Here is a 25,741-nt window from a genome sequence, read left to right as displayed (position 1 = left end):
TTTGGCTGAGAAAAAAATCGCAAATGAAAAGACATCTATTGACTAACATTGGTCCAAGTGCAATCCGATTTTTTTTTTTTTTTTTCTTTTTCTCCGGATTGCACTCGTCCATTTTCCTCGCAAGTGGAAATGAGCCCTTAAGGTGAGACTAAAAGGAGCAGATCCAGAGGTGCAAAGCAGGCAAAAAACCTTGTGACAAGTAACCGCTATATCAGTGCTGCACCCTATGGGGAAAGGACTGTAAAAAAAAAAAAAAAAAAAAGTGATGTTTCTTGGACAGATGGGTACTACTCTCACTATTGCATTCAGTCTAACCAGTCTTGTTCTGACTTTCTTGCTTCTTCACATTCTGTAATTTATTTTGCAGTCTCTTGAGCGGAAGGATTTCAACTCTTCGGGATGAAACTGGAGCGGTGAGTAATATTTCTTACTGCATTTTAATGTGACTTGAGCTCGTAGGTCTGGCTGCTCCCGTGAGTCCAGGTGCTTGAGTAGATGACCGCTTACATGGGACCTATTGATATGTTAGGGGTCCCGAGTGGACGAACACTGATACCCATATACCCTTATATCAGGACAGCCTTTCTCACAGTTTCACAGTTTATGGGTGCAGTGCGGATTTTCAGCACAGATTCTGAATCTTTTCAAAATTGCTTTAGTAGAAAAAAAAAAAACAAATTTTAGGATTTTAGACTGTTCTTTAGCTAGTTAAAAAATGCAAAACAAAGCGCAAATTGCAGATTTGTCGGTCTCCAGAAAGGGTTACTGGGTTGCAAGGAGGGGTAGTAACAACTTGCCTGGAACACACGCAGCCATCTTAGACCCCGAGGAGAGACACCCATAAGGTTACATCCCCCTGGAGGATGGCGGCCCAGCTAAAATAGAAATGAGTTGAAAGTGCACTCAGGTATTTAAAGGGGTTTTCTGAGCAAAAGGTACCTGGGAGTTGGATTCTGTAAAAAATAAAATAAATTCCTCTCCGGGGACTAGCATAGGCTTTGAACCAGCGGTAAGACTGCTTTGGTCTGTGATTTGGCTGCAGCAGTCAGTTGACACGTTTTTTCAAATTACCTGACCTCTGCAGCCCATCACAGACTGCAGCAGTCCTGCCGCTCGGTGAAAGGTGCAGTCAACACTACGTTGCTGCCGCTGACCACAGAGCAGCCTGCGTTGTGAGACAACAGATAAGTTCGATTTTTATCTTATTTTTGCAAAATCCAACTCCCAGGTAATGAGCACCTTTTACCCAAACAACCCTGGATTTACCATCGCCGATGTTTGGGCATACATGTTACTGTTCCGGGAACGTGTCGGCCCTTTCAAACTTCTCTATGTAATGAGACAAATGCCTTATGCTGAAATATCATCCTGTATTCCTCCGATGGTACTTTTTTTTTTTTTTATGACTGTGTTTGGTCTTCTAACTTTAGTAGTCATTTTAACAAGTAAGATCAGGTTTATCTGACATTTCAGGAATAGTAAAGTCTTGTTATTCAGCATCTTTGAACTAATCGGTTTATCTTCTTTGTAGATATTTATCGATCGCGATCCCACTGCATTTGCTCCCATATTGAATTTCCTCCGTACAAAGGAACTGGACCTAAGGTGAGTCCCTGATGTGTCCAGACCGACACCGGCTACAATACACTGTCATGGTCTTCACCTCGGATTACAGCAAAATGGGGTTTTACCTACATAAAGAGTTCAATTAGTGAAATAAGATTGTTCTTGTCAAGCCGGGAATATTCGGGGTAGCTGTTTTCTGAAATGGGTTTTGCCAGGTGATTATAAGATGATGTGTGTCGCAAATGCGTTTGATTTTAGGTCAGAAGTTGCATGCAACTCACTTGCCATAGACGTCAGTGCAAGTAGCACACAACAACGTGAGTTGTCTGCAACTTGGCTGTGTTTTATTTACAGCAAAACCAGCGCTAAAATAGTTGTACGACAGCAAGTTGCAGATAAGTTGTACAAGTTGTTTTGACGTCATGTCTTTTCAGATAACTCCTGTTGCACGATGTCGCCATGTAGCATTAGACTAAATCTGATGTGACATAAATCTGACAGGCGGGTGAGGGGTTAATTGACTTATTCCTTGATGATGATTTATGTGATGCCACTAATATTTTACAGGATTAGAAAAACATAGCACCATGTAGGAGTGGCGGCTGGTTTTGCAGCCTGCCTCTATTAATGCAGTCCAACCCTATTCAGATTATCACCCAACAACCTGTGAACAGTTGTGGTGCTGTTTTTTGCAAGAAAGCAACTATGTGTTTTTGTTTTTTTCTCCTTCCCCATGAAGGCACCACAGAGAGGGGACCCACCCTTCAAGGACAGGAAACCTACCGATAAAAAAGGTGGTACCTCTCTCCTGCATCAGTTGGTTTCCTGTCCTTAAAGGAGCACCCACCGTCGGCATACCTACAAGAAAAGACATACCTGGGATCGTCGTGGGATGCCAAGCCCGACCAGACCAATCCAGGAAGCGGGGGTTTCCTGCCTCAGCTGGCACAGTATCCTGAGGCGGAACTGCTGGGGTCAGTGGGCATTTAATTTGTGCGGGGAGAGGCAGCAGAGAAGAGGCTTGCTGGATGCTTCCTCTCGCGGAATCCTCTCCATGCTGTGATACTCATAGCTCTTCAGGCAGCCCGCACGCCCCTATGACACGGCGCCGCAATGCATGACTGGGTAATCCATGTTGGGGCATGCATGCATGCATCTCACCACCTGTGTATGGGCCGGTTTCTGTCTAAGATGCGCCGCACCCCTCCCCTCTCAGAGGCGGCTATGGAGGGCATGCGGGCATCTTAGATTACAGCAGATATGCCGAGGGAGGTGCCAGGGCTTATTTAAACACAGGAAGCACTAAGGGTAGTGCTTCTAATAGAGCTCTGGCAGTCTTCCCTCTAGCCATGAGCTATCAGGAGGCTCTGCATGGCCGGTCACCGCAGCAGCAGTGGCTGTCACAGCAGAATAAAACACGAGCGGGACAACAAGGGGGCCTTTCCCATCCACAGGAGCATGGTAACAGAGGGAGTTGGCATTTGGGCAGATTGTCCCAGCGCAGCAAGGACTCCAGTGTAGCGTTGAACGTAAGAGAGAACCCATCTACAAGAATGGTTCCTCCTCCCAAACCCGGCACCCCTTCTTCCGTCAGAATGGTAAGTGATCTACGTGAAAGTCATCCTTATAATTAGGGTCCCCCCTGTTCTCTTCTCTAGGGAATGAAAAGTACGGGCAAGACTAAACACAGGACCTGTGCACTCTGCGCGGAAGAGTTACCCACTACGAAGGGAAAAAAGGCTCTGCAACACCTGCATAGAACAAACAATCTGAAGAGACCCCAAGATTTGCCTTAGATCTTAGGTCCTAAATAAAATCACAGGTAGAAAATACCTTTAGGTCTCTTCAGGATAAGGGGAAAAAACGGCGGAAATCTAGAGACAGGTCTCTGGAGTCTGGGTCTAATGATTCAGAGAGAGAATAGAGGGGCTTAGATACATCCAATTCATCATCATCCTCATCATTCGGGGGTAGGAGCGGTTGCAGCTGTTTCCTTTTAGTGGAAACAGCCTCGTCAAGGCATTCAGGGCCACCATGGGGCTGGTAGACCCCCGTCCAAAAAGATCAGTGCAGGACATTATGTTCGGCGGGCTAGAACAAAAAAAAAGTGGAGGTCTTTTCCCCCAGAGAGAAAGGGCCTTTTATCCCCAAAGAGGAAATATCCATTTGATGACCCGGCGTGTTCTTTTTGGGAGAAGTCTCCAAAACTGGATGTGGCAATTTCCAAAGCCTCCGAAAAGTTTTCTCTTCCCATCGAGGACATGGGGGATTGAAGGATCCCATGGACAAAAAAGCGGATACATTCCTGAAGGGTTCATGGGAGGCTGCCGGTGGAGGGCTAAAACCTGTGATAACTGCCACCTGTATGACCAGGTCACTGATGGTCTGGCTAGACCAGCTGGAATCACAACTAAGGGAGAAAACCTCTAGGGACACTATATTAGAATCCATACCTTTTAATGAAAGGAGCTGCTGCTTTCTTGGCGGACGAATCTGCGGACTCGGTCAGGCTGGCAGCAAGATCGGCAGGCTTCTCCAATGCAGCCCGACGAGCCCTCTGGCTTAAGTGTTAGCCAGGAGATCTCCAGACAAAATCAAGGCTTTGCTCCATCCCCCATGAGGGCGAGTTCTTGTTTGGCCCTACGCTTGATGATATTTTGGATAAAGCGGGGGGCAGCAAGAAACGCTTCCCCATCCTCTCCAATCCCTCTTATAGGAAATCCTTTTGGCGTAGGAAATATATCCGGAGAAAGCTCCCCATCCGGAAGGGGTTTTTGTTCTACAGGCCTCCAATGACAATAAGAAGTCATCCCAAGTGAGGGTTTTCCCAACAGCTCTTGGATATTGGACCTGATAAAATCTGGTCTAAAACTTCACTTCCACTCACTTCCTCATCCAAATTTCATATTGACACCTCAGAGATCTTCAAACGAAGAGCAACTAGCTTTAGAGCAAGAGGTTCTGGATCTGCTAGGGAAAGCAGTCCTTCAATAGGTTCCTCACCAGGAAAAAGGCGAGGAAAAAGCCAGATGGAACGATAATAAATTTAAAGAAACTGAACAAGCTACTGAAAGTTAAAACCTTCAAGATGGAAACAATAAAGACATCAATAAAAATGCTGTTTCATGACTGAACAATAAAATACACTGGCGCTAAAACTATATGTGTAGGCTCCACAAGTGCCGCTGGTATCCCTATCGGATAATGTGCCCAATCGGACAGAAAGAACCAAAAAGAACCAATATACAACAGTGGGAATACCGCGCTACAAGTGGCTAAAGCTGATGAACGTGCAGGATACTGTTATATCATATAGGAACTGCTAAAGTTCCTGCGCGGCAGTTGCTATTAACTAAACAGGTGACTACTTAGGCTCTATATAGAGCCTAAGTAGTCACCTGTTTAGTTAATAGCAACTGCCGCGCAGGAACTTTAGCAGTTCCTATATGATATAACAGTATCCTGCACGTTCATCAGCTTTAGCCACTTGTAGCGCGGTATTCCCACTGTTGTATGCTGTTTCATGACTGTTCTGGACCTGAAGGACGTATACTATCAGAAATTCCTCAGGGTAGCAATCCCGATAAATGGAGGGGTAAAACACTATAAGTTCACGGCCCTTCCATTCGGTCTAGCCATAGCTCCACGGGTGTTCACCAAGAAAGTGGCAGAGGTGATGGCACATTTGAGGGAACAAGATATCCTAATTGTCCCGTACCTAGTTGATTTTCTGATAATAGGCAACTCCCCCGGCATTGGAAGAACCAATTAGAAAAGGTCATGGATTCCTTGACCAGCTTAGGCTAACTTTTAAATCTAGGGAAATCCAAAACTGTGCCGAGCCAAGTACAGGAATATCTGGGTATCACACCAGATTCAAAGAAACAGGAGTGTCAGCTCCTGACGGAGAAAGTTCAGAAAATCGTAGGCCTGGTATCTCAAGCAAAGGACCCCCCCTCTACGACTTTGCAGAAAGCGATGTCCCTTCTAGGTTCCATGACATCCTGTATTCCGGCAGTTCAGTGGGCTCATGTACACACCAGAGAGTTGCTGTGGGAAATTTTGTCAGCCGAAAACTCTCTAAAAGGGAATTTAGAAGGGCAGTTAACTGTCATCAAAAACAGTACTTTCATTAGAATGGTGGATGAGGATGTACAACTTAACCCGGGGCTTTCTGTGGGTGTTTACAATCTCTCAGGTCCTGACCACAGACGCAAGCCCCAGGGGTTGGGGGGCTCCTCTGAACGACCAGATAGCTCAAGGGGTCTGGACAGAGGACTTAAGACCAGTAACCTCAAACATGAAGGAACTATTGGCAATGAAGTTCGCCCTCCTAGAATTCCTGAACACTCTCCAGGGACACCACGTAAGAGTATTCTCAGACAACTGGGTTGTGGTAGCATACTTCAATCACCAGGGAGGAACCCGGTCCTGCCATCTTAGGCTAGGTTCTCATTTAGTTTTCGGGTGAGCGCTAACGGACAGCGTTGCACGGCGCAATTAACGCCGTGCAACGCGTCCGTTAGCGCTCCTATTGCTAGCAATGTTAAAGCGCATTGCTAGCGCGTGCCATTTTCGGCACGCACTAGCGATGTGCCGTTCTTTTGTGGCGCGCCTCGGACGCTGCAAGCAGCGTCCGAGGCGCGCCCGAGGTCCGTTCCCCGCTCTCGCAGATCGAGGATCTGCGCTAGCGGGGACGTTTAACGCGACCCCTAAAAAGACATTACGTTAGCGCAATCTGCTAGCGCTTAGCGCTAAACGGATTGCCCTAACGCAATGAGAACCTAGCCTTATGGAAGTAAGAAGGTCCATTTTCCAGTTAGCCGAGGACACCTTGGGGTCTCTGCCTGCACTCCGCATAAGAGGGACTGAGAATTGTAGGGCAAATTTCCTGAGTCGGACCCAGCTAAGTCAGGGCGAGTGAGAACTGAATCAGGCGGTGTTCGATCAGATTTCAGAAAGAAGGGGTCATCCTTCCATAGATCTATTCGCCCACAGTCAGAACAAGAAGGTAGACACTTTCTGCTCAATAGATCCCAAAGGGAACCCCATTGCATTAGATGCCTTCATAATTCCATGGGACCACCATCTAGTATATGCTTTTCCTCCGGTTGCCCCGATTCCGGTGGTTCCAAGGAAAATCTGGGAAGACAGGGCGAAAGTGATCTTAATAGCCTCCTTCTGGCCAAAGAGGACATGGTTTTTTTGGCTGAAGATGATGTCCATCTCCGACCCCTGGGTACTTCCAGAGCTTCCGGACCTTCTTTCCCAGGGGCCGGTTCTTCATCCTCAGGTAACAAAGTTACACATGACCGCCTGGAATTTGAGAGGGCTTTCCTGAGTAATAAGGGGTTTTCACCGAATTTAATCTCCACATTGCTACAGAGTAGGAAACCTGTAACTATCAAACTGTAAGGGAAAACATGGAGGAAGTTCCCTTCAGGTTCCAAGCTAGATGGGGGGGTTCCACTAAACTACATCTTGGAATTTCTGCAGAAGGGATTGGAACAGGGACTAGCTACAAGTACTTTAAAAGTTTAAGTCGTGACATTAGGGGCCCTATACAATCACGACCTGGCTGAGAATCGGTGGATATCCAGGTTCCTCAATGAATCTGCCAGGTCTAGACCCATCCCCTCTCGGAGTACTTCTCCTTGGGATTTAGAATTGGTCCTTACAGCTCTTACCAAACCTCCTTTCGAACCCCTGGTAGAGGTTTCACTGAGAATACTGTCCCTTTAGGCTCTGTGCACACGATGCGGATTTTGCTGCGGATCCGCAGCATTTCCGCAGCTGCAGACCCGCAGCCGTTTCCCATGAGTTTACAGTACAATGTAAACTTATGGGAAACCAAAACCGCTGTGCCCATGCTGCGGAAAAAGCCGCGCGGAAACGCAGCGGATTATTTTCCGCAGCATGTCAATTCTTTGTGCGGAATCCGCGGTAGAATCCGCAATAAATCCGCATTAAAAACCGCAGCGGTTTTCCAATGCGGATTTAGCAAATCTGCTGCGGAAAAATCCGCAGTAGCCCATTCTGCGTGTGCACATAGCCTTAGAACATCACTTTTAGTAGCTCTCACATCAGCTCTTGGGGTCAGTGACTTCCAGGCATTGTCAGCCAGCCCTCCCTTCACACAAATCTTGGAGGATAGGGTTATTTTTAAGACCGACCCAGCCTACCTACCGAAAGTGGTGTTGTGTTTCCATAGATCTCCGGAGATCTCCCTCCCTTTTTGTCCCAATCCCAAGAATAGGGAAAAAAGAGTATTACACACACTAGATGTCAGAAGGTGCCTAATCCAATACCTAGCGGCCACACGAGAGTGTAGGAAGGATAGCTCTCTTTGTGTGCTTTCAGGGTCCTCGAAAGGGGCACGCTGGCAAGATGAATAAGGGACGCTATCACACTGTCATACTCCTCACATGGGGCGGCCGCCCCAGAGAAAATTAAGCTCATTTGATGAGGGCAGTGACAGCCTCCTGTTCAGAAAAGCTGGTGCCTCAATAGAACAGATATGTAGAGCCGCTACGTGACCTTCCCCCTCTACATTCTTCAATCACTATCGGCTGGATCTAGCCTCTTCTTCAGACCTTACTTATGGTAGAAGGGTTTTGGAAGTGGTGGTCCCTCCCTAATGTTACATTCTCTGCAATTCTCTCCGTTGTGCCATCGTGGGGGAAGGTGAAAGACGTAGTTACTTACCGGTAACTGGATTTCTCAGAGCTCATGACGGCACCCGTACATTCCCTCCCTTCATGTGTGGGTGTGCACATTTATTTTCGTTAATTTGGTTACTTATATGTAGTCACATGGTGTTTCTGTTAAGCTTCATAGTAATGTTAATTAGTATGTTAATAACCTATAGATCCTCTAGTGCTCTGTAAACAACTGATGCGGGAAAGAGGTACCGCCATTTTTATCTGTAGGTTTCCTGTCCTTGAAGTGCGGATCTCCTCTCTCCGTGGTGCCGTCATGGGCTCTGAGAAATCCTGTTATCGGTAAGTAATTATGTCGTTGTTTTTTTAATTTTTATTATATATATCTGCATGGCCCCATTAACTGGTGTGACAAGACCTTTAGGAGATCTGAGACTACCAATGAAAATCCAGTGCATGGAATTCTCCTTAGATGTAACAAATGGTTCTAAGTTTTCTAGTAATGTCCTAACCTTTACTAATTCTCTCGTTATCTAGAGGTGTCAGCCTGAATGTTCTCCGACATGAAGCTGAATTCTATGGAATCACTCCACTGGGTAATTTCATTAATGTTACACTTATTGACAAGCCTTAATTCCTATCTTAAAGCGGTTGTCCAGGCATGAGGTACAAATCTGAAGTCACTCTTGAGACTGCAGACTTGTCAATCTTCACAGTGCACACTGTAAGAAGTCTCTGGGAGTGGATGGGCCCATGACCGCAATTGTGTGATTCGCATACATGCGGACACATTTCGACTAGGTGTGCTTGGCTTGTCTAGTGTATTGAGCGAGGTGGGACACGTGAAGTCTGAATGTGACAAATCAAATACTTGTGGTCACGCGCCCGCCTACTCCCAGTGCCGGCATTAGAGAATCCTGACAGAGCATAGGTGTGAGGATCCACAAATCTACAGTCACATTGAGTGACTGCAGATTTGTACCACAAACCTGGACAACTGCTGTAACTTTTCACGACTGAGGCAGAAGCTCCCCACAATACGTGCCGTGTGTGGGGAAACCCGCCCCCGAAAAGGCGTGCTGCATGCAGGGAAACCCACCCCCCGATAAGAAGTGCCATGTGCGGGGCAACCCGCCCCTTGACAAGGCGTGCCGCGTGTTCCGCCCCCCCCGACAAGGCGTGCCGCGTGTTCCGCCCCGACAAGGCGTGCCGCATGTGGGGAAACCCGCCCCCTGACAAGGCGTGCCGCGTTTTCTGCCTTCGACAAGGCGTGCCGCGTGCGGGGAAAGTTCCCACCCCACAAGGTCCATTTTGCATTTTTCCAATACATTAACTTTCAGCAATGACTTTTCCCTCCATGCCTAATATATCCTATTCCTGACAGGTGCCATTGTCTCCAGTTAATTAATGTTCTTCATTTCACCTTTCAGTAGTATTTTAATATCCTTAGACCTGTGTTTTTAATCCATGTAAGCTAGGTAGGATAGAGAGAATTCTTATGTGAGGAGTGACTTCTATATTATGGTCTATCGAGTTGTCTGACTGTTTTATTTCCTTTATTTGATAGTAAGAAGATTGCTCTTATGTGAAGAGCTGGAGCGCTCCTCGTGTGGCAGTGTGCTGTTTCATGGCTACTTACCACCTCCAGGTAATGTTCATGTGGACTGTGTGTCTGTACTATGGATCTCCAGCATCCATGAATTGCCTGCTGACTCATTGCCCCATTGGGCTTCCATTGAGGGGCATCATGTCAGGTCACCTACACTAATGAAAGGAGACCTGAAATGGGTGTTACATTTGACGCAATAGGCACCTAAACGGACGCCTCACTTAGTTCTCGGCACTTAAATGCCGCTGTTCGAGTTTGACAGCAGCCAGTGGAGCTAGATCTGATCACTGCTGTTAGATCAGGTATCTGCTTTATAACGCAGCTCCTGAGCCTGCTCCATACACCCGACAAGTCATACACCGTGCATAAACAGGACATTATCAGAAGGGAATAGTGATCCTGCTCGTGCCATACAGTAAGAGCAGTTGTATAATATTGGAGAACATAGTATAACTTATCACAGGTTCAGGTCTGTAGTGCAATTAAAAAGTGATAAAATAATAAAAAATTTAAATCTAAAAAAAAATTGATATTAGTTTGTAGCAATCCCCTTTTTCCAATCTGAAAATAAAAAATATACTTGGTATTGCTGCATCCATAAAAGTCCATTCTATAAGTTTCTGGATCTGAGATGCCTCAGTAATTGCTCTTTTGATCCAGTTGGCGATCGTGCTTTTGGAAGACGTCTTCCCTTTATTCTGGCTGTAAAGCTGGATGAATAGATTTTGGTCTTTTCTCCACATCTGTGTCTCTTGGAGATAATGAAGGATCACCCTTCCAGAGTATATCCAATTTATGGAATTCTTCTTCCTTCTTGTTTGTTGGATTCTGGCAGCAGGAGGGGAGAATATCTCTCGAGATCTGTGGAAGTCTGAGACCACTTTGGGTACAAATGGGTCAAGGCGAAGAATGAGTCGGTCTTCTAGGATTCTTAAAGGGACACTGTCACCTGAATTTGGAGGGAACAATCTTCAGCCATGGAGGCGGGGATTTTGGGTTTTTGATTCACCCTTTCCTTACCCGCTGGCTGCATGCTGGCTGCAATATTGAATTGAAGTTCATTCTCTGTCCTCCATAGTAGACGCCTGCGCAAGGAAAGATTGCCTTGTGCAGGCGTGTACTCCATGGCTGAAGATTGTTCCCTCCAAATTCAGGTGACTGTGTCCCTTTAAGTATGGTTTGTTAATTGAGAGGGCCTGCAGTTCACCCACTCTTCTGGCTGTAGTGATCACTACAAGGAAGGCCGTCTTCCAGGCCAGTCGGTCCAACTTTATTGATAAGGGGGCAAATGGTGGAAGCAATAGCCCTTTGAGGACAATATTAACCACTTCGTGACCGTCGACTGTAGATAAACGTCGACGTTTGTCTACGGTCGGCGGTTTTGTGCTGATTGGGAGCCTCACGTACCTTATAACGAGGGGATCCCGGCGCACAATGCTTCCTGTGACCCCCCCGACCTCATTGAGACCTGATTGGTTCAGGTTCTGATGACGTCAGCGTCAAACCAGCCAATGAGACAAATCGCTAGGAAAGTTTGTTGTAGCAACGAACTTTCCCGGGCGATCTGCCTCATTAAAACGCTGTGTCTTCTCAGATCTCCTGTCAGTGAGAGATTTGAGGAGAAACCGTGTTACAAGTGCTGCTGCCAACAGCTGTGTCAGTCAGCGCTCTTGCTATAAAGTTAAAAAGACAGATAAGGTAGGTTAGGGTTTAGTGCTATAGTCAGGGTTACTGTTAGGCTAAAGTTAGGGTACTGTTAGGCTAAAGTTACGGTTACTGTTAGGGTTATTGTTAGGCTAAAGTTAGGGTTACTGTTAGGCTAAAGTTACGGTTACTGTTAGGCTAAAGTTAGGGTTATTGTTAGGCTGAAGTTAGGGTTATTGTTAGGCTAAAGTTACAGTTACTGTTAGGCTAAAGTTACGGTTACTGTTAGGGTTATTGTTAGGCTAAAGTTACTGTTAGGGTTACTGTTAGGCTAAAGTTAGGGTACTGTTAGGGTTACTGTTAGGCTAAAGTTAGGGTACTGTTAGGGTTACTGTTAGGCTAAAGTTAGGGTACTGTTAGGGTTACTGTTAGGCTAAAGTTAGGGTACTGTTAGGCTAAAGTTAGGGTTACTGTTAGGGTTACTGTTAGGGTTACTGTTAGGCTAAAGTTAGGGTACTGTTAGGGTTACTGTTAGGCTAAAGTTAGGGTTACTGTTAGGGTTACTGTTAGGCTAAAGTTAGGGTTACTGTTAGGGTTACTGTTAGGCTAAAGTTAGGGTTACTGTTAGGCTAAAGTTAGGGTACTGTTAGGGTTACTGTTAGGGTTACTGTTAGGCTAAAGTTAGGGTTACTGTTAGGCTAAAGTTAGGGTTACTGTTAGGCTAAAGTTAGGGTACTGTTAGGGTTACTGTTAGGGTTACTGTTAGGCTAAAGTTAGGGTACTGTTAGGCTAAAGTTAGGGTTACTGTTAGGCTAAAGTTAGGGTACTGTTAGGCTAAAGTTAGGGTTACTGTTAGGGTTACTGTTAGGCTAAAGTTAGGGTTACTGTTAGGCTAAAGTTAGGGTACTGTTAGGCTAAAGTTAGGGTTACTGTTAGGGTTACTGTTAGGCTAAAGTTAGGGTACTGTTAGGGTTACTGTTAGGCTAAAGTTAGGGTACTGTTAGGGTTACTGTTAGGCTAAAGTTAGGGTACTGTTAGGGTTACTGTTAGGCTAAAGTTAGGGTACTGTTAGGCTAAAATTAGGGTTACTGTTAGGGTTACTGTTAGGCTAAAGTTAGGCTACTGTTAGGGTTACTGTTAGGCTAAAGTTAGGGTACTGTTAGGCTAAAGTTAGGGTTACTGTTAGGGTTACTGTTAGGGTTACTGTTAGGCTAAAGTTAGGGTACTGTTAGGGTTACTGTTAGGCTAAAGTTAGGGTTACTGTTAGGGTACTGTTAGGCTAAAGTTAGGGTACTGTTAGGGTTACTGTTAGGCTAAAGTTAGGGTTACTGTTAGGGTTACTGTTAGGCTAAAGTTAGGGTTACTGTTAGGGTTACTGTTAGGCTAAAGTTATGGTTAGGCTAAAGAATTAGGCTTTTCTCAATTGTCTCCCCAATAATTTGGTCACCTCGGTAACGTCACATCAGTCAGTCACGTCAGAGTTTTCTATTTCTGGAAAAAAAATAAAAACAAATAAAATTGCCCGTCAGTATTATAGTGTAGAGGAGGCTTTTGCACTTTTATGTTCTGACAGCGAAGAACATGCAGTGTCAGATGGCGATGTGGATTTCCTGGGCTTTAGTTGCAGCGACAGTGATAGTTCAGAAATTAGCAGTGATTCTGGTCCATCCTCGCACACAAGGACCAGTACAACAAGCAGGGCAAATAGCACTTCTGGAGAAATGTCTCCAACTCGGGGAACAATGCCCAGTACTGGCCCTGTCCCTAGTGCTCGTGAATTGGCGCACACCAATGTCCAAGGGGCTTCGCGTTTCCCAGATGGGAGGCTTCGGATTTGGCTACTCCGTTCATCCCTAATTTTAATGCCATTCCAGGTATAAATGTGGAGGTAGAAAATTTTGGACCAATTAATTTTTTTAATTTGTTAAAGACCAATAGCTTGCTAGAATATATTGTCCTACAAACAAATTTATATGCGTCCTAATTCATCAGCCAGAATCCACGATCCTATTATGCTAGGTCAAATTTATGGACACCAACTAATGTCCTAGAATTGAAAACATTTTTATGACTTACATTCCCTATGGGGCTTGTTAAAAAAACAAGCATTCGGTCCTATTGGTCCTACCGCCCTGTTCAAGGCTCCCTTGTTTCCTGCTGTTCTTCCTAGGACCCGTTATGAAATACTCATGAGGTTTTGGCATTTTAATGACAATAGTCAATCCCCGCCCAGAGATTCCCCAGAAAATGACAGACTATTCAAAATCATCATCAAAGGCTTGACAGAAAGTTCTTAAAGCTCTACACTCCAACAGAAAACATTACCATTGATGAGTCCCTTGTAAAATTCAAAGGAAGACTGCACCTCAAGCAATTTATTCCTTCTAAGCGGGCAAGGTTCGGAATAAAGCTCTATAAAATGTGCGAAAGTTCAGCCAGATACACACCAGCTTTTCGCATTTATGAGGGGAACTAGATGGTAGCCCGATTCTAACGCATCGGGTATTCTAGAATATGTATGTAGTTTATTTATGAAGATTTTAGAATAATACATTGAATACACCGGACTGCGTCTGTCACTTATTGTTTGCGGCCGGCCACGGAGTATATAGCACAGCCCACAGAGTATATAGCACAGCCGACGGAGTATATAGCACAGCCGACGGAGTATATAGCACAGCCGACGGAGTATATAGCACAGCCCAGGCAGTATATTGCACAGCCCAGGCAGTATATTGCACAGCCCACGCAGTATATTGCACAGCCCACGCAGTATATTGCACAGCCTATTGCACAGCCCATGTAGTATATAGCACAGCCCACGTAGTATATAGCAATGTGGGCATCATATCCCTGTTAAAAAAAAAAAAAAAAATTAAAATAAAAAATAGTTATATACTCACCTTCCGTTGGCCCCTGGATCATGGCGAAATGGTTACCAACGCTCCTCGCGTGCTCCGGTCTCAAGAGTGCACTGCGGTCTCGCGAGATGATGTAGCGGTCTCGCGAGACCGCTACGTCATCCTCTCGCTAGATCGCAATGCATGGAGCGGTCACCGGAACGTCGCGAGCAGCGGGAAAGGCCTGTTGTGGATCCGAGGGGCCGACGGACGGTGAGTATATAATGATTTGTAATTTTTTAAATTATTTTTAACATTAGATCTTTTCACTATTGATGCTGCGTAGGCCGCATCAATAGTAAAAAGTTGGTCACACAGGGTTAATAGCAGCGTTAATGGAGTGCGTTACACCGCGGCGTAACGCAGCCATTAACCCTGTGTGAGCGCTTACTGGAGGGCAGTACGGAGCGGGCACTGACTGCGGGGATTAAGGAGCAGCCATTTTTCCGCCGGACTGCCGGTCGCTAATTGGTCGCGGCAAAACAGCCACGACCAATCAGCGAATTGGATTTCCATGACAGACAGAGGCCGCGACCAATGAATATCTGTGACAGAAAGACAGACAGACGGAAGTGACCCTTAGACAATTATATAGTAGACTAGATTGTGGCCCGATTCTAACGCATCGGGTATTTTAGAATATGCATGTCCCCGTAGTATATGGACAATGATGATTCCAGAATTGGCGGCAGACTGTGCCCGTCGCTGATTGGTCGAGGCAACCTTTATGACATCATCGTCGCCATGGCAACCATTATGACATCATCGTCGCTGTGCCCGTTGCTGATTGGTCGAGGCAACCTTTATGACATCATCGTCGCCATGGCAACCATTATGACATAATCGTCGCTGTGCCCGTCGCTGATTGGTCGAGGCAACCTTTATGACATCATTGTCGCCATGGCAACCATTATGACATCATCGTCGCTGTGCCCGTCGCTGATTGGTCGAGGCAACCTTTATGACATCATCGTCGCTGTGCTCGTCGCTGATTGGTCGAGGCAACCTTTATGACATCATTGTCGCCATGGCAACCATTATGACATCATCGTCGCTGTGCCCGTCGCTGATTGGTCGAGGCAACCTTTATGACATCATTGTCTCCATGGCAACCATTATGACATCATCGTCGCTGTGCCCGTCGCTGATTGGTCGAGGCAACCTTTATGACATCATTGTCGCCATGGCAACCATTATGACATCATCGACGCTGTGCCCGTCGCTGATTGGTCGAGGCAACCTTTATGACATCATTGTCGCCATGGCAACCATTATGACATCATCGTCGCTGTGCCCGTCGCTGATTGGTCGAGGCAACCTTTATGACATCATTGTCGCCATGGCAACCATTATGACATCATCGTCGCTGTGCCCGTCGCTGATTGGTCGAGGCCTGGCGGCCTCGACCAATCAGAGGCGCGGGATTTCTACGTCGATACTGTGCCCGTCTCTGATTGGTCGAGGCCTAGCGGCCTCGACCAATCGGAGACGCGGGATTTCCAGGACAGACAGACAGACGGAAAAACCCTTAGACAATTATATATATATAGATGATGGCCAACTAAACCCACCAGGATGCCCTACTTATCTGGGGACAGCTCTAAAAATTGTTTGGGAGCTGATAACTCCATTTTTGACAATTGCTACACCACCATACCCCTATTTAAAAGTCTGGTTGAACATAACATAGGGGCTTGTGGGACCAATCGCAAAAACTGTCAGGGGTTTCCACAATCGTTGGTCAACGAAAAGTTCCGAAAGGAGCAGTCGGGACGACACAGTGGAGAGCTGCTTGTCCTTAAGTATGAGGATAAAAAGATATTTTTATCCTGAGCTCGATCCACACAGATGCCACAAGGGCCACTGAAGAACAGGGATCCTCTACTCCAAAGCAAAAACCTGTGTCAGTCATTGATAACAACAAATATATGGGGGGTGTGGACCTTGCAGATCAGGTTCTACAGCCATACCAGGTATCAAGAAAATCATATACCTGGTATAAAAATTTACTCATTTATTTGTTTCAGGTGGCCACATATAATTCTTTTGTGTTATACAAAAACAGGATTTTTTGGTTGCTTACCGTAAATTCTGTTTCTCAGGGTCTTCATTGGGGGGACACAGGAACCATGGGTGTATGCTGCTGCCACTAGGAGGCTGACACTATGCATAAAAAAGTTAGCTCCTCCTCTGCAGTGTACACCCCACCGACTGGCATTATGAACCTCAGTTAGTGAGAAAGCAGTAGGAGAAGAGAAAACAACAAGGTTGAAATAGCATAACCACGAACATGAGAACTGTAAACATGAGAACAGTCATAGAACACAGAACAACAGAAACTGAATAATATGGGAGGGTGCTGTGTCCCCCCAATGAAGGCTCCGAGAAACAGATTTTACGGTAAGCAACCAAAAAATCCTGTTTTCTCTATCGCCTCATTGGGGGACACAGGAACCATGGGATGTCCCAAAGCATTTCCTGGGGCGGGAAAAACAGACTTCCATCAAGTCAGAGGACTCGCCACTGCCGCCTGCAAGATCCTTCAGCCCAGGCTGGCGTCCACCGAAGCATAGGTATGGACCTTGTACAATTTGGCGAACGTGTGGATGGAAGACCAGGTTGCCGCCTTGCAAAGCTGTAGGGTGGAAGCCCTGTGGTGCACCGCCCAAGAGGCGCCGACTGCCCGGGTAGAGTGAGCCTTAATCCCAGGAGCGGGCACTCTGTTCCTGACTCGGTAAGCCTCCAAAATTGCTGTTCTGATCCAGCGAGCAATAGTCGCCTTGGAAGCCGGCAGGCCTCTACGCGTGCCATCAGGAATGACGAAAAGAGAGTCCGTCTTCCGGAAAGAGGCCGTTCTAGCCAGGTAGATCCTTACTGCCCTGACGAGGTCCAGCTTGTTCAACGATCGCTCCAGAGGATGAGTCGGAGCTGAACAAAAGGAGGGTAGGACGATGTCCTCGTTGAGGTGGAAGGTGGAAACCGCCTTAGGAAGGAAAGAAGGCGGAGGCCTCAAGACCGCCTTGTCCTGGTGGATAACCAGGAAAGGAGGTCGGCAAGAAAGGGCCGCCAACTCGGAAACGCGCCAGATAGAGGTGATGGCCACAAGAAAGGCCACCTTCGAAGACGAGACTGACAGGGAAACCTCCCTGAGAGGCTCAAAGGGGGGACCCCTCAGCACCTCCAGCACAAGATAGAGATCCCATGAAACCACAGGCGCCCTGTACGGAGGGACAGCATGGGCTACTCCCTGAGGGAAAGTCTTGACCTGTGGCCAAGAAGATAACGTCTTCTGGAAAAGGATGGAGAGCGCATAAACCTGGCCCTTTAGTGAACTAAGGGCAAGGCCCGCATCCAGTCCTGCCTGAAGGAAGGCCAAAATGGAAGGAAGGGAAAAGGACATAGGTGAAACGAGACTGGACTTGCACCAACAGAAGTAAGAATCCAGGTGCGATAGTAGATCCTGGAAGACGAAGGCTTCCTAGCCTGGATCATAGTATGAATCACCTGATCCAAAAGGCCTGACACTCTTAGAACTGCGGTCTCCACAGCCACGCCGTTAAACGGAGTGACCGAGAATTCGGGTGGCAGATCAGACCCTGAGACAGCAGATCGGGTCTGTCTGGAAGCCGCCAGGGGGCCTCCGCGAGAAGATTGACGATCTCTGCGAACCAAGATCTCCTGGGCCAATCCGGAGCAATCAGAATGACCAGCACCCCTTCCGCCTTGATCTTTTTCAACAGCTTGGGAAGCAAGGGCATCGGTGGAAACAGATAGGGGAGCACGAACTGCGACCAAACAATGGCCAGGGCGTCGACGCCTACTGACTGCGAGAGGATCGCGGGACCTGGAGATGAACAGAGGGACCTTCCTGTTGATTCGGGACGCTGTGAGGTCCACATCCGGAGTCCCCCATCGAAGACAAATCTGACGGAAGACCTCCTGATGCAAGGACCATTTCCCTGCCGCGAGGCCCTCGTGGCTGAGGAAATCGGCGGCCCAATTGTCCACGCCGGAGATATTCACAGCGGATATCACCGGAACCGTTGCCTCTGCCCAAAGGATGATCTTGGATACCTCGGCCAAGGCCAGAGAACTCCGAGTCCCCCCCGATGGTTGACATATGCCACTGCTGTGGCATTGTCCATCTGGATTCGAATTGGCAGGCCCCTGAGAATCCTTTCCCAGTGAAGAAGGGACAGAAAGATGGCCCGAATCTCGAGGACATTGATCGGCAGGGATGACTCCTGCAACGACCCTGAACCGTCAGGTGATGAAACACCTCACCCCAGCCGAGAAGGCTGGCTTCTGTCGTCACCACCTGGCACCTGCCCTGGGAGATGAGAGGTGTCGTCATCAACCAGTTGAGGGACTGGTTGAGGGATTGTTTGACCCGGGGGCTAAAGCCCAATCGGGCGATCCAGGGAAAGGATAGACCTGTCCCACTGTGAGAGAATCGCCTGCTGAACAGGTCTTGAGTGAAATTGGGCGAAGGGAATCGCTTCCAATGTTGCAAACATCCTCCCCAGAACCTCCATGGTTGGAAGCAGGGAAGCTGAGGACCCTGGAGCAAGCGAACTTCAAAGAATGGTTCTCTTCTCTTCGGGAAGGAAGACTCTGGACTGACGGGTGTCGAAGAGCAAGCCCAGAAATGCGAGGCGCTGAGAGGGAAAAAGGCAGGACTTCTTCCGGTTGACGAGCCACCCGAAACGGAATAGGGTGTCAAGGACGAAGGACAGACTTTCGTGAGCCTGAGAAAAGGATGGGGCCTTGATGAGTATGTCGTCAAGGTACGGAAAGAGCACCAGGCCTCTGATCCTCAAGATGGCTATCGGTGCTGCCATGATCTTTGTGAAAACCCTGGGAGCGGTTGTGAGACCGAACGGCAGGGCGACAAACTGGAAATGCTCCTGATGTACTGCAAAACGAAGAAATCTGTGATGTCCTGGAAATATAGGGACATGGAGGTAGGCGTCCTGGATGTCTATGGTGCACAGAAATTCCTGAGCCTCCATGGAAGCGATTACCGAACGAAGGGATTCCATCCTGAAGTCTCAGATGAACCCTCTTGTTCAACAATTTGAGATCCAGAATGGGCCGAACCTTGCTGTCCCTTTTCGGTACCACAAACAGGTTTGAATAGAAACCTGTGAACCGTTCTTTTACTGGAACGGGAACGATTACCCCAGATTTGAAGAGGGAAGCGATGGCTGCAAAGAATCCTGGAGCTAGAGCAGGGTCTGTTGGAGGGCGGGATTCGAACAAACGATCCCGGGGCCGTGAAATGAACTCTATTTTGTATCCTGAGGATACAACTTCCCTGACCCATGCGTCCTCCACTGAGGTGATCCAGACGTCCCTGAAGAAGAGGAGACAGCCGCCCAGCTTGGGAGGTGCCCGGGGGTCTTGCCGTGTGTCATGCCGAGGTGGATCTTCCAGTCCTAGACCTGGAAGATCTACCTTGGGAGTAGTGGGAACGCCAGGAATGAGTGGGTCTAAAAGATTGACGTTCCTGTGGCCTCTGCTGCTGCTGGGAAAAGGAATTTGATGCGACGAAAAGGCCGAAATTACCGCCTAGGAGGAAGCCGGAGAGGTTTGGACTGGGGAAGAAGGGAGTTTCCTTAATAATTTGGTCCAGCTTGGAACCGAAGAGACGAGATCCCTGAAAAGGCAGATTGGTAAGGAACTTTTTTGATGACAAATCCGCCTGCCAGGCCTTGAGCCAAGCGGTACGATGGGTGGCAACAACATTACTAGACGCCTGAGCGGCACAAGACGCGGCGTCCAGGGAAGCAGAGACCAAGTATTCCCCAGTGTGAGAAATCTGGGTGGCAAGTTCCTCCAGCTGTTCTGGTGGAGCTCTGGCCAGAATGCCTCAATGGAGTTGTTTGGCCCATTCGGATATAGACTTCGAAACCCAGGTGGAAGCAAAAGCCGGGCATAGGGCAGACGCGGCCGCTTCGAAGGCCGTCTTCGCAAAGGACTCTATGATTCTATCGTTGGAATCTTTCAGAGACGCTCCGCCAAACAGCGGATAGAAAGTCTAGAAACTGGCGGATCCACAGAGGGAAAAGAAGTCCAGTTGGCGATGAGATCCGGAGAAAAAGGATATAAGACGCCAAGGCGCTTTCCTCTTTGAAAGCATCTGGTCGGATTCTCCCTTTCTCTGGTCAGAAGCTGATCGAACTCAGTATGAGGAGCGAAAACCTTGGAAGGTGTTAGACCGTCTAAACGAAACCGCCTGATCTGCGGATTCCGTACAGGAATCTTTGATGCCACAGGTCTGATTGATTGCTCCAATGAGACTCTGAACCATATCCCTCATGCTAGCGATTTGGTTCGAATCCAGCTCCAAATTATCCTCTGAAGGCACATCAGAAAAAGCTTCGCCTGATTCAGGTGGGGAGGATCGGGCGAGAAGCCGATCGCAGAGAAGGACCGTGGGGCGAGATGGAACGGGAAGAGGATTCAGACCGGCGTTCCTGTCTGGATCTTTTGCGGCCTATAATGGGAGGCTCGGATGGAGGTTCCTGCAACCCGCTGGCTACTGCGGGAGTCTGCAGGGGCAACCTATCAAGCACAGACACAAGGGTCTGGGATACCCGTGTTAGATCCGCTACCGATTGTGACAGAGCGGAAGCCCAACCTGGGGTGGAGGCCTCACTCTCAAGCAAAGCAGCAGGGGGGATCCTGGGCGGTGGGCATAATGGGGTTGCTGCAGGCCTGACAGAGGGGAGAGGACTGACCTGAAGGAAGCTTGCAGTTACAAGATGAACACACAAAGTGTTTGACTAAGGCAGAGGAAGTAGAGGAAGAAGTAGGAGGACGAGAGTGACCTCCCTTAGAATTAGACATGACGAACGGGCCTCTAAGAAAAAATGCCAGAAGGTTAGGGGACAGAAGGGCAGATGAGAGTGTCAGTCTGCAGTGCAGAGCTACTCACGGCAGACGTATTGTAGCTTTTCGGTTGTAGTCTGCGAAGATAGAGCAGGTCCTGCAGAGGAATCGGCGCTGAATCCCATGCCGAAAATGGCAACCCCCCCCCCAGGAGATGCAGGGTCACACTGTGGGCAATGGGTAGCAAAAAGCCCGCTCTCCAAGGCCGGAAGAGGGGGCGGAGCCAACCGTGCGGTAGGGAACCGAAATTGCTGACTCCGGAGTCTTGCGCTGGGGTCTTGCAGAGGAGCGGGCAGAGCCGGTCATCAGACCCCCGGACCAAGAAGGCGCCGAGCGCAGCAGGTGGGCCCGCTACTAAGTCGGGAGGAGTGGGCGGGGCTGGACGCGCGGTCCGAGGGGACAAAGATGTCGCCGGTGGGCAGAGCTCGCTGGAGAAACAGGAAAAGAAGGTGAGGCGGGCGAAAGAAGTCCGCCCGAAGGAGAGGGGAAGGGGGCGGAGTTGCGGCGGTAGACTAGGCTCGAACAGAAGCCGGGGCCTAAATTAGTAACTGGCGACCGCCGGTGAGGGGAAGACAGAGTGGCTGCCTGCCGCCAAGGGGAAAAAAGCAGGGCCGCTTGCAAAAGGCCTTCCCCAGATGCAGCTGCGACCCCCTGGGAGAGCTGTTGGGCGGACGCCCTGTGGCACAAGACGTGGCATAAAAGGAAAATGGGTATGATGAAGCCCCTGAAAGAGAGAGCCTCCAGGTAACCCTGAACGAGCCCTGCGCCTCCCACCCAGAACAGTTCCTTTCTGAGGAGGGGGCTAATGAATACTCACCTCATTCATCCCACGTCGCGTGGATCACTCACATGAAGGTAGTGTCCTGGAAGAGAAAGACAGAGGTACCTCATTCCTGGGAATAAGATCAGACGTCCAGATGCTGATGGAGGTCCTCGTCTCCACCAACCGACAGGCTCTGGAGGGCGAGGGGTGGGAGACGGAGCAAGGACCGGTCTGAATCTCCTCAACACTCTTCTGTGTTAGGGGTCTTGGTCCTGCTGTGGGATCTTTGAGGATACGGGGTGGCAGTACACGCCGTACTCATAGTCCGCATTGTGGGATTACAGTTGTGACTATTCACACTGTACCCCTCCGGAAACCTGAAAGGGAATGACGCACATTTGAGGTAGATAAGGGTCTAATAAAAGACCCTTGTCCACCTCCTACTGACACTAAGCTAAACTGAGGTTCATAATGCCAGTCGGTGGGGTGTACACTGCAGAGGAGGAGCTAACCTTTTTTTATGCATAGTGTCAGCCTCCTAGTGGCAGCAGCATACACCCATGGTTCCTGTGTCCCTCAATGAGGCGATGGAGAAATCCGGAAATGCAGATACTTTCCTTAATTATCAGGAAAAGGTAATTTAACATCTTGTTGTTTGAAAATTTTGTCTCCGCCAATCCTTTAGAATCTGAAGATCTCAGAAGACTCAATGAGCGACATTTTATTGCACTCATCCTAGTAACAGGAATAAAAAAGAACCCCCAGAGAAGATGCTGTGTATGTTCCAAGAGAGGAATGAGGCATGATACCCGCTATTATTGCCCACAATGCCCATCGTTGCCAGCCTTATGCCTCCATGACTGCTTTAAAATCTTCCACAAAGAACCACATTTTTAAACTGTTTTGACATTCAAGCATTTGGTTTATTTAGTGGCAGACACATTTGAGTAGAGCTGACTTAACAATTTCCGGGGGGTAGGTGGGGGAATGTCTCCAGAGACACAAGCTGGGCACAACATATTGGGCACTGCAATGACGTTTTTGCAATTTTTGCTCTAAGGCCGAGGTCACACTTGCGAGTGCAATGTGAGAAACTCGCATGAGTCTCTTGGATCAATACCCGGCACTCGGGAATGCACACTCCGGTCCCGAGTGCCAGCGGCTGTGCCAGGTATTGATGCGATGGACTCTTGCTAATTTCTCGCATTGCACTTGCAAGTGTGACTCGGGCCTTAAACTTCCACTACGTGTTTCTGGAATTCATCCATGTAGTGAAAATGGTCGCTATATCCATAAATGAATTACCAGAGGGGTGTCCTTTCCAAAATGGGGTCACTTCAGGGGGAATTCTGTTGTTCTTGCACTCACCTCCAAAGAGCTGCTAAGTGTCAAAGAGCAGCAGAATCCCCCCCTGAAGTGACCCCATTTTGGAAATCGCACCACTCTGCAAATTCATCTATGGGCGTAGTGACTAGTGATGAGCGAATATACTCGTTACTCGAGATTTAGTTTTTTGTGCTGCAGCTGAATGATTTACATCTGTTAGCCAGCATAAGTACATGTGGCGGTTGCCTGGTTGCTAGGGAATACCCACATGTACTTACGCTGGCTAACAGATGTAAATTATTCAGCTGCGGCAAGAAAAACTAATATTCCGAGCACTAAAAAATACTCGGAGGACAACGAGTATATTCGCTCATCACTAGTAGTGACCATTTACCTATCTAGGTATTTTCCAATGTAAAATCTGGGGTTAAAACAACATTTTAGTGGTAAAACATTTTAGGGGCTCTGACAATGTGACATGTCACCCACAAACAATACCCGAAAAATCTGCTCTCCAATATGGCGCTCCTTCCCTTTCCGAGCTCTGCCATGCGCCCAAACAGTGGTTTACCCCCACATATGGGGTGTCAGCATACTCAGGACACATTGCACAACAACTTTTGGGGTCCAATTTCTCCTGCTACCCTTTGGAAAATAAAATATTGAGGTCTAAAAATAATTTTTGTGGAGAAAATATGATTTTTTATTTTCATGGCTCTACGTTATTAACTTCTGTGAAGCACTTGGGGATTCAAAGTGCTCAACACACATCTAGATACGTTCCTTGGGGGGTTATGTTTCCAAAATGGGGTCACTTGTTGGGGGTTTCCACTGTTTAGGCACATCAGTGGCTCTCCAAACGCAACAGATCGTCCTCTATCGATTCCAGCCAATTTTGCATTCCAAAATTGAAATGGTGCTCCTTCCCTTCCGAGCCCTGCCGTGCGCCCAAACAGTAGTTTTCCCTCGCATATGTGGTATCGGCGTACTCAGGAGAAATCTCACAACAAATTTTATGGTGCATTTTCTTCTGTTACTTTTGTGACACTGTGTGTCGGTTACTGTGCACAATCCCGCTGACAGGTTCCCTTTAGTGAATCTGGCGCCTAATCTAAGTGGCATGCGCCTCTGTGCGCTGCACCAGAAATGCTACTCTCAATAGGGATTGGAGCAGCATTTGTGGCATACAAAGCAGCGAGATTTCTTTTTTTTTTTTTTGATGAATTTGAGTGGATGTGGCGATGCTCTGTTCCACCCCAGCATTTCACGTTTCAGCAAAGCCAACTCAAACTGGCGAGGAAAAAAAAAAAAAAAAAGCCATAAGTGCAACTTCCCATTGCACAAAACTTGAGACTTTTTATAGCTTTTACAACAGTTTTCTGGTATGAAAAAATGTTTAATAAATATTCTCCCAAATAGACGTAAAATGTCCATGTCAGTCAGCAATGCTGTGTCCTCTACGCGTTTCGCTCAGGCTTCTTCAGGGTTAGAGGCAATATTAAATAGAGCTGAGAAAATGTGCCCCCAATAATGGCTAATTTAAAAGATGCCTGTGCAATCGCCATGCCTCAGTCCGTGCTTCTGCCGCACGAGTTTCCATTGCACCTAATGAGCTGAGTGCTGGTGGACACACATGCGCCGTCTCCTTCAGGGGAACGAAGAAGGGGTTAAGTTGTCAGCCGCCAGAGAAACCCTGCAGAATACTGTAGGACAGCAATTGGAGGCCCTGCAGCACGTTTGCTTTGAAAATGATTTATAGGATTACCACTTGAACAAGCAGAAATTCGAATTTTTGTGCCAAAAAGGTGATTATACCTGTACAGAGGCTTTATGGTCAGGATGATATCCTAATATATTGTGCTTGTGTCTCCAGCTATACCCAACAGGAAGCTGAAATGCGAAGCTTCGTCCTCTGTTGAGAATAAGTTGACAAGACCATCTGAGGTATCGGTCCAAGCGAACGTTGCACAGCCCACGCTCTCCGGAGTAGAAGGAATGGTGAAACTTGGTGAGGATTTGTCATTTTCTTCATTCTTTAGGCCTGTCCTAAGTTGTCCATAATGCAAAGTGGCCTTATTCTGGAGCTGGAAAGAGATAAAGCCATCCAATGCTGCCTGATCTCATCACACGGTTATAATGCAGCTCTCGTGCCCCATAGTAATAGTATGGCATCGCAGTAGTCTTTATTAGTGTTATAGCAAATTTCGTGTAAGGCAAGGTAGAATTTTGCACCATTGAAATACGCAAACCGCAAAGGGTCTTCTGCTCCTCAGACGCCTTGTGTAGCTCTCGTTTTAGACTAGGCTACATGGGCGCATTGGTCATGCAGCAGCAAAATTGCAGAAATAAATGTGAAATGTGGCTGCACTGATGCCCGAGA

The 25,741-nt window shown here is 47.7% G+C and overlaps 1 protein-coding gene across 1 annotated transcript in view; it reads left to right on the top strand.

Moving 5' to 3' along the window:
* KCTD3 (potassium channel tetramerization domain containing 3) overlaps positions 1–25,741 on the top strand; it is a 103,169-nt gene that overhangs the window by 4,037 nt on the left and 73,391 nt on the right. Inside the window, exons 3-7 of the mRNA XM_069768496.1 lie at positions 368–413; positions 1,532–1,605; positions 8,763–8,821; positions 9,793–9,873; positions 25,235–25,369. Of these exons, the coding sequence (XP_069624597.1) occupies positions 368–413; positions 1,532–1,605; positions 8,763–8,821; positions 9,793–9,873; positions 25,235–25,369 (395 nt within the window). The remainder of the gene's footprint in view (positions 1–367; positions 414–1,531; positions 1,606–8,762; positions 8,822–9,792; positions 9,874–25,234; positions 25,370–25,741) is intronic.

This window comes from Ranitomeya imitator, chromosome 5 (assembly GCF_032444005.1).
Source record: "Ranitomeya imitator isolate aRanImi1 chromosome 5, aRanImi1.pri, whole genome shotgun sequence".
Taxonomy (NCBI): Eukaryota; Metazoa; Chordata; class Amphibia; order Anura; family Dendrobatidae; genus Ranitomeya; species Ranitomeya imitator.
Note: the sequence above shows the minus strand (reverse complement) of the source record. Positions and strands in the feature narration are given on the sequence as shown.